The 16,079-nt window shown below is 37.0% G+C and overlaps 1 protein-coding gene across 1 annotated transcript in view; it reads right to left on the bottom strand.

The window, feature by feature from the left end:
• Positions 1-5,790, bottom strand: part of LOC107664286 (fibroblast growth factor 11-like) — a 74,184-nt gene extending 68,394 nt beyond the window's left edge. The window contains exon 1 of the mRNA XM_016454809.1: positions 4,044-5,790. Coding sequence (XP_016310295.1) covers positions 4,044-4,236 — 193 coding nt within the window. The 5' untranslated portion in view covers positions 4,237-5,790. The remainder of the gene's footprint in view (positions 1-4,043) is intronic.
• Positions 5,791-16,079: the final 10,289 nt, after the last annotated feature.

Genomic DNA, 16,079 nt, shown 5'->3' with positions numbered 1-16,079 from the left:
CCGGGTGAAGAATGTATGTGTGTGTGTGTGTGTGTGTGTGTGTGTGTGTATTCAGTCTCTGATTAGGACACTTTGCATCATTACAGTTTGCTTCAAGTTTCCTGATTAAAATCTCATTCACTATTTAAAAAAGACAAATGAACTCATTGCTCAGGCTATGTGTGTGTGTGTATGTGTGTATGTTTTGGTGCAGTGTTGTGCTGGGGGGATGCGGATGACCTTGTTAAATGCTGAGTGGGCTTTTGTGATTGGTGATCGGTGGTCATTAATGTCTGTTAATCTCACCTGACGCAACACTTCAGGAACATTGATGCTGATTTAATCTGTCATACAGTCAATATCATGTGACTTTAAAGTCTATCTAGATGTGCATCTCTTTATATATTTAAATATAAAGATATATAATTAAATAAAAAATATAATATAATATAATATAATAAATATGGTTTTACCGCCTTCATTCCAAATTAACAACCTCTTTGCAAGCCTGCATTACTTTGTGACTGGATCACAATACAATCCAGGTTGAAATGTGCCACTCAAACTTATAAGGTCTAAGTGAAAAGATCAGGAAGTGTGCTAAAACTTAGCCACTTTTCTGTGTTGATGGCATTTTAAAAAAGATATTCAGAGTGGCAGATCCCACAAAGAGCTACACAGAAAAAAAAAACATTCAGCTGCAAAATAAAATGCAACATAAAATTTTTTTTAACCATATTAAATACTAGTACTTTAGATTTAATACTCAGTGCTAATATTATGTTATTATATTAGTGCTATTATTTATAATTTAATTATTACTAAGTATTATATTATATAATATTAGGTTACACTTTATTTTAAGGTAAATTAAAATTGTTACGGTGTAATTATACATTTAAGTACTGAATAATATTAATTAACAACATGTATTTACTATAGGGTTAGGTTTAGGATTAGGGTTTGGTTTAGGATTATTGCATGTAATTATGCTAAATTTTGTGCTAATACTATAGTAATTACATGTAACGTGTAACAAGGACACCTTAAAATAAAGTGTTATATTATTATATTATATTATATTATATTAGCTAAAATATATCTATACTTATATACACTATATTACCCCAGGACCAAAAATAAAATGTGGACCAAATCAAAATGTGCCACATTTTCTGATATAAATTTCTGATATGATGTAAAAATGTCAATTTCACCCCTTGCATTGAAAACAAGAATCTCTTCTAAGCCACAACATCTTACCCCAAACAACTAATTATTTAATCAAGGTAAACTTTATTTAACAGTCAACCCAAAACTGTAGCCTGAGAGATATAAGACAGAATAGGACAGAATTAGACAGTAGAAATAAAATGTAAGATGATTTGAAGTTTGTGTAAGATACTCTCATTCAGAATCAGAGAAGGAAAGGGAACTACAGAAGCAGACAGCACTCCATGAAGTACGTACTAAGCAGCTCTCTCTCTAGTTTTGTGCTGACAGGCAAAAGTGTGCTTTTGAGGAGCCAACACTATATAAGTGCTCTCTCTCTCTGATCCTCTCCATCAAAAGGCAGGCAAAATCATCCAGTCACCTTTAGTATAACAAAAGCACAGGATGTGAGCTTTACTGCAGCAGCCCAAACTATACATACACCGCAAACTGACAGAAAACATTTCTTACTTTACTGCGCCAAATATCACCAACCGCCACCATTTTTCATAGATGTAATTATCACTTGGCGTGAGGCACTTTGCGGCAGCAGATGCCATGTTACGGGACTATGGTTTCCATGGTGATTACTGTGATTTACTTGGGATACATTTGTCATACATATCCCACCCTAGTGGCGTGCACAGCTGGGCCCTAAGAAAGGATGGGACCCTCAGGAAAGTGGATTTGTGAATGACTGGATCTAGTTCAGTATTTCCCAACCTTTCTTGTCTTAGGTATCCCAAAGTCCCATCAGAAAGGCTCAACCACCCCTTCATCAGGATTATCATTAATATTATTAAAAATCACCATTATAAAATGCACTTTGCTATTTTATTTTATTTTCAGCATATTTTGTAATGATTTTAACAAGCAAAATAGAAATCCCACTATATCCCAAGTATTTCCCACAACCCGCTTAAGTATCTAAAATAACTCTTATATATGGCACTCGATGCTGGTCCAAAATCAGCCCTAGTGAGAAAAACCCAGGTCTCACCTGTACTTCTACATAAGCAACATAAGCACAAATGCAAATATTCACAGGCAGTTCTTCAGACCGTTATTATCTCTGTTTGAAATGCGCCATGGGGAGCTCATTATTCTATTTTAAAAATCTGCATTTAATGTTCCTGCAAAGTATTGTACTTTGCATTAAAAAATAAAGTTTCTTTTTTTTTTTAATTACCCATTTACTGGGTAATCCCTTCCCATCTTTTAACCAGAAAGCCAGAGGGGTCTCGAAGTCAAGTACATGCCGCAAAATCCCATTTATTCAACCACAAACAAAAGCACTTTCTATACCTCATTTTTAAAATCATAAATATCATAATGATGTTTAATATCATAATTATAAATAAATAAACTTCACTTTTTCTCTTTTCTGGATTTCACTTCTAATTTAGATTGCATACTCATGTAGCTTATACATAATATTGTGACTCATTAAGTTAAAATACTTTGGTTAGTCAAAAGCATCAGATAAATGAAAAATGTAAACATAAATTTAGCAGTTGCCTCCTTTATCAAACTCTACAGTCCTCCGTGCTGTCAAGGGCAAAAACAGTTAATGTGCAAAATTTCCAAATGTTAATAAAAATATGCAGGGGGCAAAATTTTGTTTTATGCATAAAAACATATTTACATGAAATGCAGCTTTAGAAAGCTAACTTGACTCTACTCAATAAAGGGAAAAAGACTTTGCTAAATGCATAATGATGCCTCAGGAAAGATTAAGACACACAAAAACAGTTTGATGTGAGTCTGATTTTGTTATCCCATGATATGTTAAGCCACAATTCCTACATGTTACCTGCCTCTTCAATTGAATGATTTATTCAGACAGGGTAAATGTCTCATTGGGGTTAATTATGTAAACATATGACCCCCGCACTAAAACACACAGAGACACTCACAAACACATGGCTTCTAGTGGTGGGTGGGGGGACAGAAGGGAGGGAAAGACTGGAACCGCACATCGTAAATGAGACTGTGACATTTTTATGTGCGTGTGAAGGATCACGGTGTGTATCATGTTCGTTGGTGATTGTAAATTAACAGGTGTTGTCAAAAGCGGTACAGAGACATGCAGCGAAATGATCAGGACGATTACAAAGCGACATGCAGCTCTGGGTCCCAGACAACATAAACTCACTATATCGACACACGCTCTTCAGTAGAGACTAGACGATAATCAACCTTCAGAGTCTCAAGGATCACATTCACTCATACACACATGTGATATACAGTGGAAATATCCATTCTTAAAGGGACAGTTCACCCAAAAAATTCATCATTTACTCACCCTCATGTCATTTTGAACAATGTTTCAACTGTTTTTATCCATACAGTTAAAGTCAGTTGGGTTCAGAACAACATTGAACCCCACTGACTTTTAATGTATGGATGAAAAAAGGAAGAATATTGTCCAACTACCTTCTTTTGTTTTCCACAGAAGAAAGAAAGCCATACAGAATTTGAAATTACATAAGGGTGAGGAAATTATTTGTTTTGTTTGTTGAATGTCATACCAGCAGCAACGAGAACCCAGATCAGTTTTGTTTCGATCAGTTCATACTTTCTGAACAGTCAACAATGACACTTAACTGACACTATATTTTATATGCCACCTAAACAGCCTTATTTTTGAACTCCCATGATCCCAGAGGTCTTTCAAAACCAATCATTCATCAGCAAATATGTCATAACTCAAAGAGATTACTTCTTGCCACCCTCACTATTTGAACTCAACGGAAGTCGACAGACTTAGATTATAGCAGAACTCTGCGTATTTGAAGCAAGACAGAAGGTTTGAAGATTGTTTTTTTTAGAAGTTGTTTTGGGCAACTCACCGGGTCTTTTTTCTAGTTTTCTTCCTCGACTGCCACAAAGCCGGACTTTGGAGATGAGGATGAGGATCTGTTTCTGGCAGAGTGATTTGTTGCTCTTGGGGCAAGGCTTGCGTTTGGTGGAGATCTGTCGGTTGGCCTGGGGGTCCTTGACTTCCCTGCGCTGCCGAATCAGTGAGCTGGCGAGGGCAGCCATTTTGCTGTGCCCGGCTCACCTGTAGGGCGCAGAGGGCGTCAGTGGGCCGCCCACCTGTCCGATCACCCAGGGCCACGGAGGACAGGAGCGGGAGACAGCAGATGTTTGGAGAACAGCGGGGTCTCCCACAATAACCAAGGGGAGAATGCGTCACAACTTGGTAGGGAACAAGAAGGGGCTTGGTTTAAGAGGGGTAAGGGGGTGGGGCAAAACAGTTGTGAAGTTCACAATAAACTTTATTTGTTTCTTTGGCTATCAAAACTCCTGGTGTTGTGATTCTGATGAATGGCAGCTGTCGTTGTTGGGATTGTTTGTTGTATTTCAGGTCTCGTTGCACAGCATATGGACTGGAAAATTGGCAGCTGATGATCCATGGAAACGTACTGGAATTCTGGAAGATAAGTGAGCCATCACAGCACCACCATACCCTCCATCCGACTCTATCCCTGAAGCTCTGAGCCCCCAGAAGCCCTGGTCTCTCACTTCCCTTCCACCTTTTAGTGTGGGATCGATCTTCAGAAATCACCCGGATCAGAAATCATTCTGCGAGTTCAGAAAAAAGGCATAAATTGTCCAATCGCTTTATCCGCACGGCTCCACATATCAGTGAGATCCTCGTAAAACTGAGAAGATCGAGGGATGCCTAAAACGAACTAAAATACAGATCCTACTGAGAAAAGGAACAATATCCTGAGACAATCTTAGAGAAACTCCATTACCTGATTCCGACTGCAAAAACACCAAAAACAAACACAGACACACTGAGTAAAAGTCAAGAACTGGTGTCGTCAACCCTGGACTTCATGTCTGTGGATGATCAGATGGATAAGGATGAAAGGAATCGTAAGTTCTCTCCCTTCTCAGCCCTTCTGACATCCCCCTTTGCTCTCTCTCCCCAAGCTCCCGAGAGAGTGTTTGTAAATTCCAAGGGCTTCCGCAGATAGAGGTGACATTCATGAACGAGTGAGAGCACAGGAGAGAACCAAGCCTCCCCCAGACTCCCGTAAGGCAACCAGGCAGAGCACTGAGGAACTCGTAGCTCCGTGTCCTTCACACCACTTGAGAGGAGAGGTAGGAGGGAGGCACGGATGGAGGGATGAAACGAAGGAATGTTAAGGATGGATGGTGCACATATCTGTTCGTCCGGCTTCACATGCTGTGAATGTCTCGTTTGAAGAAGGTCCACATGAGCTGACGGGTCTGTTCCAGCGCTCCTGTCTTCAGTTTTAGCCCAGTTTTCACTGCTTAAAGTATTCTCACCCCTGCAGGCGTGTGTAACAAGGTCTCTTCAGCAAGGCACCTCTGAATCTGTGCGAGAATGTGAGAGTTTATGTGTGTGTGTGTGTGTATGAGAGTGATTGAGAGAGTGTGTGAATGTGTGACTCTCCGTCTCTCTTTTTTGCTCTCCCTCCTGTCCCCGCTCACAGTGAGTTACGGAGCCAACACTGGCAACATGCTTTGCTTTACTCCCTCGTTCTCTCTTTCCATCTCTTTGTGAACCCTCCCCTTACCTTTTTTCTGCCCTCCCTCTCTGTCACTCAGAACCCTCCTTCTTTTCCGATCACTCAAAATCCCTCCTTCTCTTCATGTCCTCACACACACACCCATCTCATTCCTCTATTCCCTCCCCCTCTTCTGTTCTCTCTCTCTCTTTTTGTCGCTGGCTGCTGTTGTGGTCTGGAGCATTAAAAAATTGAACCTGCCCCATGCTTCCTTAAAGCGACAGATGAGACCGAGAGAGAGTGAGAGAGAGAGAGAGAGAGAGAGAGAGAGAGAGAGAGAGAGAGAGACAGAGAGAGAAAGAGGGAGGGAGGGAGGGTGAGAGAGACCTTATTTACACTCTGTACCACAACCATAAACACACATGCCACTTAAAGTAACAGATATGAACACAATAAAATACTGATTACAGTATTGTGAACTTACATAAATGCTACAAACACACACTAAGAGACAGCTAAAAGTATCACAGTTCTAAATAAGGCATTGAAAGACAATATTAATCTATTTTTATACATGTCTACAACAGGGGTTGGTGCCAAATTTTCATTGAAAATGCCTTTTTAAATTCCAATTCGGTTCCTGAATTTGAATTTGAATTGAACAAGCAAACAGAATGCAGAACTGCATTTTAAATGTTAACTGTAAAGTAGTAGAATTAAAATGCAACATTCACTATTACCACTTTTTTTACAGTTTTTTTCAATTGCTTTGGCTCAATTCTCGAATGAAACTTGAAATGTACAGTAATTGGACAAGCAAGATTTAACTTATATGTAATGCATTCGTACAAAAATAAATGTACTGCATAAATACAAATGTTTATATACTTTTTTTTTTTTCTATGTACTATTGACTCTTCTCAACAAATATCAGATTTTTTTATAAAACCTTCATTTCCATGGTTGACTGTCATGGTGAAAAAACAACTAAACATTCTGACCAGTGTGGCTGACACGATGACAAAAATACTTTATATTTTGGTGGCCTTGGCCAAATTACTGACACGATAACTAGGTTTTGAAGCATGAATGAAATGTTTTGGGTGAGTAACTACATTTTGCAGACATGCAATAAAGTTCTGAAGTTCCAGCAAACAGTTGTGACATTTGCACTCACAGTTTAGAGAATGTTAAGATTGTTTCGAAAAATGTGCCAAAGCAATTGAGAAAAACTGTAACTAGAAAAGCAAAACAGAAAGATACAACGATACAACGATACAATGATTGATAGATAGATAGATAGATAGATAGATAGTACAGACAGACATATAGACAGACAGACAGATAGATAGACAGATAGATAGATAGAACAGACAGACAATAAGACAGACAGACAGACAGTCAGACAAACAGATAGATAGATAGATAGATAGATAGATAGATAGTACAGACAGACAGACAGATAGACAGACATATAGACAGATAGATATACAGACAGACAGACAGACAGATAGATAGATAGATAGATAGATAGACAGATAGATGATAGATAGATAGATGTTTTTCTTAACACTGATGTATAGCATTAAGCAAGGAAAATGTATATTAAAAAGAAATTCTGCTTGCCACCATCAGTCTTAAATGTCCCACATCTGTCTCTCAAATGTTACCTGGAATACAAAATAAATTACTCACTTTATTTTTATGCCCCACCTCTATTACTCTCCTTTTTTCACACTCAATTCATCACATTCCCCTCATATTCATGTCTGAGCTGATAAAAACAAAATTCATTCAACTTAGACAGAAAACCAGGAAACTGACTTGCGTCAGCAGCTTTTTTACCGCTTTTAAAGGACAGGAATGCTCTAAAAACACCCTTTAAAACACACGCTGTGAATACTGATTTTAATACCTCTCTCTTCCTTTTCTCCTTCTGTGCCTCAGTTCAGTGGGGAAACATTTAGCTGGCTGAGCAGCAGCAGTATGCACACAGGTTGAATGGGACTCTGATCCCTTCACCAGCAGCCTAATTCAAATGAGTGTTATAATAAGGTTTTATAACCCACAGCAAGTTTGAATTAGTCATGGCCTGTGACGCCTTTATTTGCGTGTTGCTCTGCCGCCAGCGCACTTATTGATGCAGTGGAGGATTTTCTTTCTAGGCACAGAGTCAAAGCCATTTTAATCAGCAGAGTTATGACTATGACATCCAGTGGTGATGTTGAACAGAGACGAGTCGACTAAGACAAGCAAAACATCTGGGAAAGGACAAAGATACGCAAAGGACTGAGAGATGACCATGATGTGAACAGTAACACGTAGCTATTTCTTTATTGTCAAAACCACTAAGATGATATTACCAGGTTGTCCAGTCTGACAGAGATGATTATACTTAACTGAAACCCCAGAGAACCTGAGGTGAGCGTGTTTGTCAGGTCTTTGCTTTGTATCATCATCATCATCATAATCGCAAATATCAGCCAGATTTGTCAACATTTCTATAATATCCTTAAAATAATAAAATAAAATAAAAAATTCGCTAAAAAAGGGGATTAGGTTTATGGAGAGATAAATATCAACAAATATCATTAGTTCAGTACAAAAACAACAGAAATCAATAGAAAGTTACCACTGTTATTGAACAAAACAAACGTGTTTGTGTGTATGTCTGTGTGGGTCTGTACACCAAAAAGTTACTGCTGCAGTCTTTGTGATGTCCTTGAGGAAATTTTGGGTCTTACTCAAGGGTAGGGCATAACCGAACGTATTTCTTTTTTGGCAAATGTGAATGCTTTAATTTTAATAGTGCATGTCCAGTGAAGGATGGAGACTGCACTGGCAGAGAGGACAGACCTCTTCCATTTTAATCAGTCTGTTAAAATACAGCACTAAACTCCTGCTGTTATATGGACTTCACTTCATGATTACAGTATATACTGTAGATTGCAAAAAGCATTATAAAGCAGTAACACACAAACATTCATACACATTTTTTCAAGCCTCTAATTCAGTCCGATAATTTACCAGCAGACAGATATGCTCTGTCAAAACCTTCGGATATTCCTACTTAGCAATTTTAGACATCATATGCATGAAACTGCAGTGAGGCAGCTTTGCATGTATCTTTCATAGTGCACTGTGACAAGTTTGACAAATAATTCCCAATCAAGATGGCAAACAGAGCCACTAGAAATACTGCATTTAAATAATGTTTTTTTTATTCAGCATTGAATGGTGCTGGTATGAAATATTTCCAGCTAATAACAAATTTAGACTGATCTAATTAGTATTTATATGTATAATGTTTATGCATTTTGGCATATTGACAGAATCTAAAACGTAAAGGTATTCATGCACACAAAGCTTTAGAAACAAAATAATCTTTATTTATCATTATATGAGCTCCTAACCCATTCCATTCCTTTCTCATGAAATATACCAATATATTTTAAAGGAATAGTTTAGCTGAAAATTCACTTACTCTTAGATGATCTGCATCCAAGATGTAAATTCTGTCTCTTTGTTGGAACAGATTTGGAGAAATGTAGCATTGCATCACTTGCTCATCAATGGATCTTCTGCAGTGAATGGGTGCCGTCAGAATGAGAGTCCAAACAGCTGATAAAAACATCACAATAATCAATGAGTGATTCACATAACTCCAGTCCATCAATTAATGTCCTGAAAAGTGAAAAGCTGTGTGTTTGTAATAAACAAATTGATTGTGAGGGGCTTTTTAAACTTTAAACTGTTGCTTCTAGTAAGTTGTTCATATATGTCAAATTCTTATGTTGTAGATTCTGTCAATAATGAATTTTCAAAAATGTATGTGTGCTAGAACCACAATTTACATATGAATATCCAAGATTACTTGGAAAAATTGCATTTCCCCTAATACACATTGTTCACAAAAATTAATTAAATGTGTGCTAGAACTTTAATTAGGAATATCTATGATTACTAAAAATACACAGGAATAAAATAAAATGTAAATTGAACAAAATAAATTTAAAAAGTCTATGCTATTATGAAAAAAGTCTCTCCTCTCTCTTCATCTCTCTTGCTTGCTCAAACACACTAAAAGTCATCTGTATTTCTTGTAATGACTGGAACAGCTTTAAAGGTTTAAAGATCTACTTTAGACACAGACTGTGTCTGTCAGAGAGATTAGGGAGTGAATACTTCTCTGGGAAGTCTCAGTGGAACATGCCAAAGATCGCATCCAGGTTAATTTCTCCTCAAATGTGTTCACTGAGCAAACACTCGCTTGAGACGGTGATCACTGTGCCTAAGGAGAGACTCTACTGATTAAGACTTTATAAGTGTGTCCTTAGCTCAGAGACACTTCCGAACAGGTCACAAACCACACACATATATATATACATACAGAGAAACACACTCACACTATCTTCCCTGACTAAATGTAGCTTCAAGAAGACGGTATTAAGGCAGAAATATAGTTCAGGAAAGTCCAACTATTTTACTAACTGCCTGCGCTTCCAAATCCATTCCAGGCATCACCAGGCTGCTCTCTATGGGAAGAGCATCAACTGTAATATGCTCCTTAGGGACTTGTAAGGAAAGACTGGAGGGAAAAAAAACACAGAACGGAAGCGGGGAAAGAATAAGAAGGAAGACAGTGCTGGGTAGAGGTAATTAACATAATGCTTAATCTGTAAACATCTATGGGAGTGTAGAAAGACGGAGAAAGGTAGAATGAGAGGGAGGGAGAAAGTGCTGAGCCATTGAAGTCTGCAGTTTATTCTAAATGGATGACACGCATTAGGAAGGTGGAGAAAATTGAGGTGAAAGGTGAGAGAAAGAAAGAGAAAATGAAGGAAGGAAGGAGGCCTCAAGATGAATATATACACCGTTCAAAAGTTTGGGGTCATTCAAAATAATGCTTTTATTTAGCAAGCATGCATTAAACTGATCTTATGTGACAGTGAATATTTTTACAACGCTACAAAATATTTATTTTTAAGTAGATGCTGATTATTTGAACTTTCTATTCATCCAAAAGAATCCTGAAAATAGTCAATGCCAAAAGCCAAAAATATTAAGCTACCGTTTTCAACATTCATGATAATACATTTCTTGGGCATCAAATCAACATATTAGAATGATTTCTGAAGGATAATGTGAGGCTGGAGTAATGGCTGCTGAAAATTCGGCTATGCCATAACAGGAATAAATTACATTTTAAAATATAGAAATAGAACACATATTTCTGTATAAGTGTAATTGTAATACCACTTTACAATTATTACCGTTTACTGCATTTTTTATCAAATAAATTCAGGCGTTAAGAGACTTCTTAAAAAAAAAAGGCAGTGTAGATATTGAAGTCAAAAGAACTTCCTTTGTAACACTTAAGAGTGTTTGTTTTGCACGAATTGCATATATGCAGTTCTAAATGAATGTCTGAAAGAGACATGTTCATCTAAATCACAACACAAGAAGCAGCTGGTTACCTCACTCTAGTCACAATCCTTCCGGTATAAGGAGGAGATACAGCAAATTGTAGATAATGGTATACCTCAGTGGGAACACTGCTCTGATTGTTCTGTAGGAGGAAGGAGCCCTGGAGAGTTATATTTCAGATGGATTTCAGCAGCAGCTTCTGAGAAAGAAAAACCCATAAAATGCAATACGTTTTCCTACACGAGTAATGAGCTACAGGCAAAAGACACTAAACTATACAGTAGGCACACAGACAGCAGTGTTGGGAAGTAGCTACCCAGCAGGGAACGTTCTCAGAACTTTGCCCAATGTTCTGGCAAGGTTCTCTCAAATTTACAAACAAATGTTTTTGCACTAATATTAACAGAATGTTTGTGCAAAGTTATCTGGTCTTTATAAGTCTTAGCACAAAAAAACATTTATACATACGGACCCTTTTTTTTTTTTTTTTTTTGAATGTTAAACTTTTTTTAACACCTTGTTTTAGAATGTTCATAGACCAGTCAAAAGCAAGATTCTCATGATGCTTGCAAAATGTTCCCTTATTTTTGTTAGTTGGGTAATTAAAAGCTAATTTAGCTTATTTGGAAATACTGCAATTACTGTACAAAATCCTTTTTTATTAACAAGTAGCATGACAATACTACAGCTAGACAGGCTTAAGGGCCATTCACACAGAACATGTTTTTCCATTCCATTGCACTATTTTCCATTGTTTTTCTATACAATCATTCAATAGATGGATCACGTCTCTTGCAGCATCTCTGGCATAACAAGTTAAAGCTCAACTTTAAAAAAAAATGTCTTGAGGCCTTGCATTTTCTTAGAAAATTCCACTTCCATTTCCAAAGCAAAAACACGTTCTGTATGAATGGCCCCTTAAACTGTTCAAAAAACAAATCTCTGACTCATATATAGCACTTGAAAGATTAATTTTAATGAACTGGTTCATTCAGATGATACATGTAAATGAGTGTGTTCAGAAAGCTGAACTACTATAAATTGAAATTTTAGCTTTACAAGCTTTTACTATACTTATAATGTAGCTCCCCAACACAGATACAAGAAGTATCTTTTCTCATTACACAGCATCTTCAAGAAACTGTCAAGCTGAAAAACGTCAAAATAAGCACCATAGAACTGTCATTTAGAGAAGAGTTCATATGAGAGCTTCAGTACATACACAACAATATAGTATCTGGTTTCTAACCCTTCTTCTGTTTCACATATTAAATTACACTTGGGGGAACAAGTCTAGTAGTGACTTTTATTTTGTGAAGTTATCTCAGCCAGTACAGAAGCTTCTATTTCTCTCTCATTGTTTCACATTACAAAACACTGAACCCGCTGAACAAAGACGAAAACTGCATTAAAGATTCACAAGGATGTGCTAGTCCTCAATTCTGAGGTATCAGCTCACACACAGAAGAAAAGAGAGCAACTTCAGCACTCCACAGGAACACGGTCTCAAAGTGCTGCAGGCACGCTGGAGGTGCTGCATGTTTATGTGTTTGCGTTGAGGGATGGGATGAGATGTGAATGTCCATGCGTGTGTTTTTAGACATGAATTCGCACATGTGCTGGTGGATCTCCAGTGTGTTTATGCAGGACCCATGTCATGCATGTCAGTACAGCAGCGACTAACTAGAGGAAGGTCCATGCTCGCTGCCACGTGCTTGCATCGTTTTGCTTTCAGCTCTCTGCCTGCTACTCACAGTTCTGCTCAGATCAATTCACTGGCTGCTGGTCCCAGCTGGAAATCAGTTTAACACCTGCAAACGGCCTCATCCACATTACAGCTTTCATCAAGCCATACACGCCAGCCACTCATGATTACTTCTAAAAGTTATACTTAAAGAGTTGCTGCTTCTAAATAGGGTTAATTAGTGAGCTTTAAACTTGGGTCTTAAAGCAAGAAGGTGGAAAATCGAGGGAGGAAAGAAATTGGAAGGTGGAGAGGAGAGATACTGTATTATATTTGCTATACAAATTTCCAAGGTCTCTAAATACACGATCACAATTTTGTTTAAAATCCTGTTGTGCACAATCTGTTACATGCCTTCTGAGGTTGGATTGATAGTTTATACTTTTAAGCAAGTAACCAACTTAGGTTTACTTGATTATTCATACATCATTTTTAGAAAAATCATGTTGAAATGTGAGTATCAAATATCATAAATCAGGCTTTTGAGGAATGTTTATTTGTACATATCTCAATTATCATTGTATTGCATTGCATTATATGTTTTTCAATACAATGTACAACTACAGGGCTTTGATAATAACAATAAGCATTAAAAGATTCTAAAACATATTATTGGGAGAAGTAGAGAGACAACTAATATTTGTATTCACTTTATGCAAACTGTCTGCTATACTGTTATAAAATCTCACATTACAACCTATTAGAATGGTGTTTTTTAATCCTCCTTGAATGTGAGCTTGTCATATTCCCCTACATCACACTATATGAGCCATAAAAGTCTGTATGAAATACTGTATAACTCAACAAAAACACATTCAAACTTCTTTTTTTTAACATAGATTTTCTTTTCATATTTTGTCTAAAGGTGCAAAAAAAGTGTTCCATTTAAAAGAAAAGATTTTTCTTTTATTATTTCAGATGTCAGGCTTTACAGGGTTATGAACAAAATCTAGCACATTTACTGAATTTGATATTATTACTGTTTATTTTTATTGTCTTTCATAAAGGAGATTATTGCAATTATTTATTCTTTTTATTCTCTCTCTCTCTTCAGTATATATATATATATATATATATATACAGTATATATATATAGGGCAACAGCTCTGGTGGACATTCCTGCAGTCAGCATGCCAACTGCAAGCTCCCTCAAAACTTGCGACATCTGTGGCATTGTGCTGTGTGATAAAACTGCACATTTTAGAGTGGCCTTTTATTGTGGCCAGCCTAAGGCACACCTGTGCAATAATCATGCTCTCTAATCAGCATCTTGATATGCCACACCTGTGAGGTGGATGGATTATCTCGGCAAAGGAGAAGTGCTCACTAACACAGATTTAGACAGATTTGTGAACAATACTTGAGAGAAATAGGCCTTTTGTGTACATAGAAAAAGTCTTAGATCTTTGAGTTCAGCTCATGACAAATGGGGGCAAAAACAAAAGTGTTGCGTTTATAATTTTGTTCAGTGTATATACACACACACCGTATATAAAATTATATTGCTATTTATATTTTTAACCCCCCCAGTGGTTTAGCAGATGCTTATATCGACAGCCTCTTACAGTACATTTATTGCAAAAGTGATTTTGGGGTTAATAGTTCATGGTGTGTTCCTAACGAGACTCAAATGAGCAATCATCAGTCCACTATGCCACACTTTTGTCCAGGTTGAGTGATTTCTCTATCCTTGTTCCTGCTGCAAGCGGTAGAATCAAATCCCCAAACCAATAAGAACAACTACATTAAATATCGTCATAAGTACTAACCAATATCTACCAAATTCCACCATAAAGACCTTGATGAGACTCATAAAGCTGTGCTAGAATCTGGTTCCAGCCAGTAGTATCAACACACGTGCCACATGTAATCAAATTTGCATGTCTCAAATTGGACTCAGTTGATACTAAAAAAGAAAACAAAATAAATAAATAAATAAATAAATTTAGAAGTCATTGAATGTGACCATGAGCAAGTGTGTAATTTTATTCTTTTGTGTGTGTCCAGGCTGTCTAGCTTGTGGCTAGTTGTTAGCTGGCAGATAGCAGCACTGCTACATAATATAACATCTCAATGTCTGTTCACCCAGTAAATGAACTGATGAGAGTCATTGTGCAATGTATTACAGCTCTGTGAGCAGTACATCGCTCAATCCGGCACTCAGCCGTGGGGTGGAAAGAAGAGAAATGTCCGCCTTTGCAGCCTCATGACAAACAGCAGGGGGATCATAAGAGCGCCGTCCTCTGCCAGTGTCCAGCTGCGTGTGTGTTTGTGTGTTTTAAAGAGATGACTCCAGCTGTTTCAGTATCTACTTAATGGGATAATACAGGGCCCATCTGTTGAGCTGTCAATCAAAAGAACACTGATTTAAGTATAAGGGCTAAACAGAGCTCAGTTGAGACAGACAGAGAGAAGATATGGGTGATCAAAGAGAGTAGAAGAGATGGGAGGATGCTGATGGAAATGTTCAGTTATAGATAAGAAAATAAAGGGGAAAAAATGAGGATGGCATAAAAGTGTTTTGAAACACTCTTCATAATTTACCACACAATCTTGCAGTAAGAGTGTTGAGAGTGTTTGTTGCAGTGGCAACTGTTTAGGCAATATATTATATAGATTCTGTTTGTCCTGATTTATCATAGTATTAAAACAACTTGAATACATTCACGTTGATATTGAAAATATTAATATTTTAAATAAATTGTGAAAATGTTTATATACATGTATTCTGGTTTGTTTTTTGAGAGAGAGAAATTAATATTTTTATTTAGCTTGGATGCATTAGATTCAAAGTGATAATAAAGAAATTATAATATAATGTTACAAAAGAACATTTCAAATAAATTCTGTTCTTTTGAACTTTCCATTCATCAAAGAATCCTGGAATGAATCCTGGAATAACAGATGATATCATATATAAGCAGCACAACCATGTTCAACTGCATTAATAACAAGAAATGTTTACTGAGCCCCATATATCACAGGAATAAGTAATTTTTAAATGATAATACAATTTCACAACATTACCGTTTTATTGTATTTTTGATCAAATAAATGCAACAGTTTGCACAAGAAGCTAAAAAACACAGGAAAAAAAACATACCAACCTGAACTTTTGTATTACTCCTAACATATGCGTAATCTAACTACTTAGCCACAGTATGTGTGTGTATGTGTGTGTGTGTGTGTGTGTGTGTGTGTGTGTGTGTGTGTGTTTGAGAAGTTTTAGT

The sequence above is a fragment of the Sinocyclocheilus anshuiensis genome, unplaced genomic scaffold (genome assembly GCF_001515605.1).
Source record: "Sinocyclocheilus anshuiensis isolate Anshui unplaced genomic scaffold, SAMN03320099.WGS_v1.1 scaffold99, whole genome shotgun sequence".
NCBI lineage: Eukaryota > Metazoa > Chordata > Actinopteri > Cypriniformes > Cyprinidae > Sinocyclocheilus > Sinocyclocheilus anshuiensis.
This window is presented reverse-complemented; position numbering and strand designations above follow the sequence as displayed.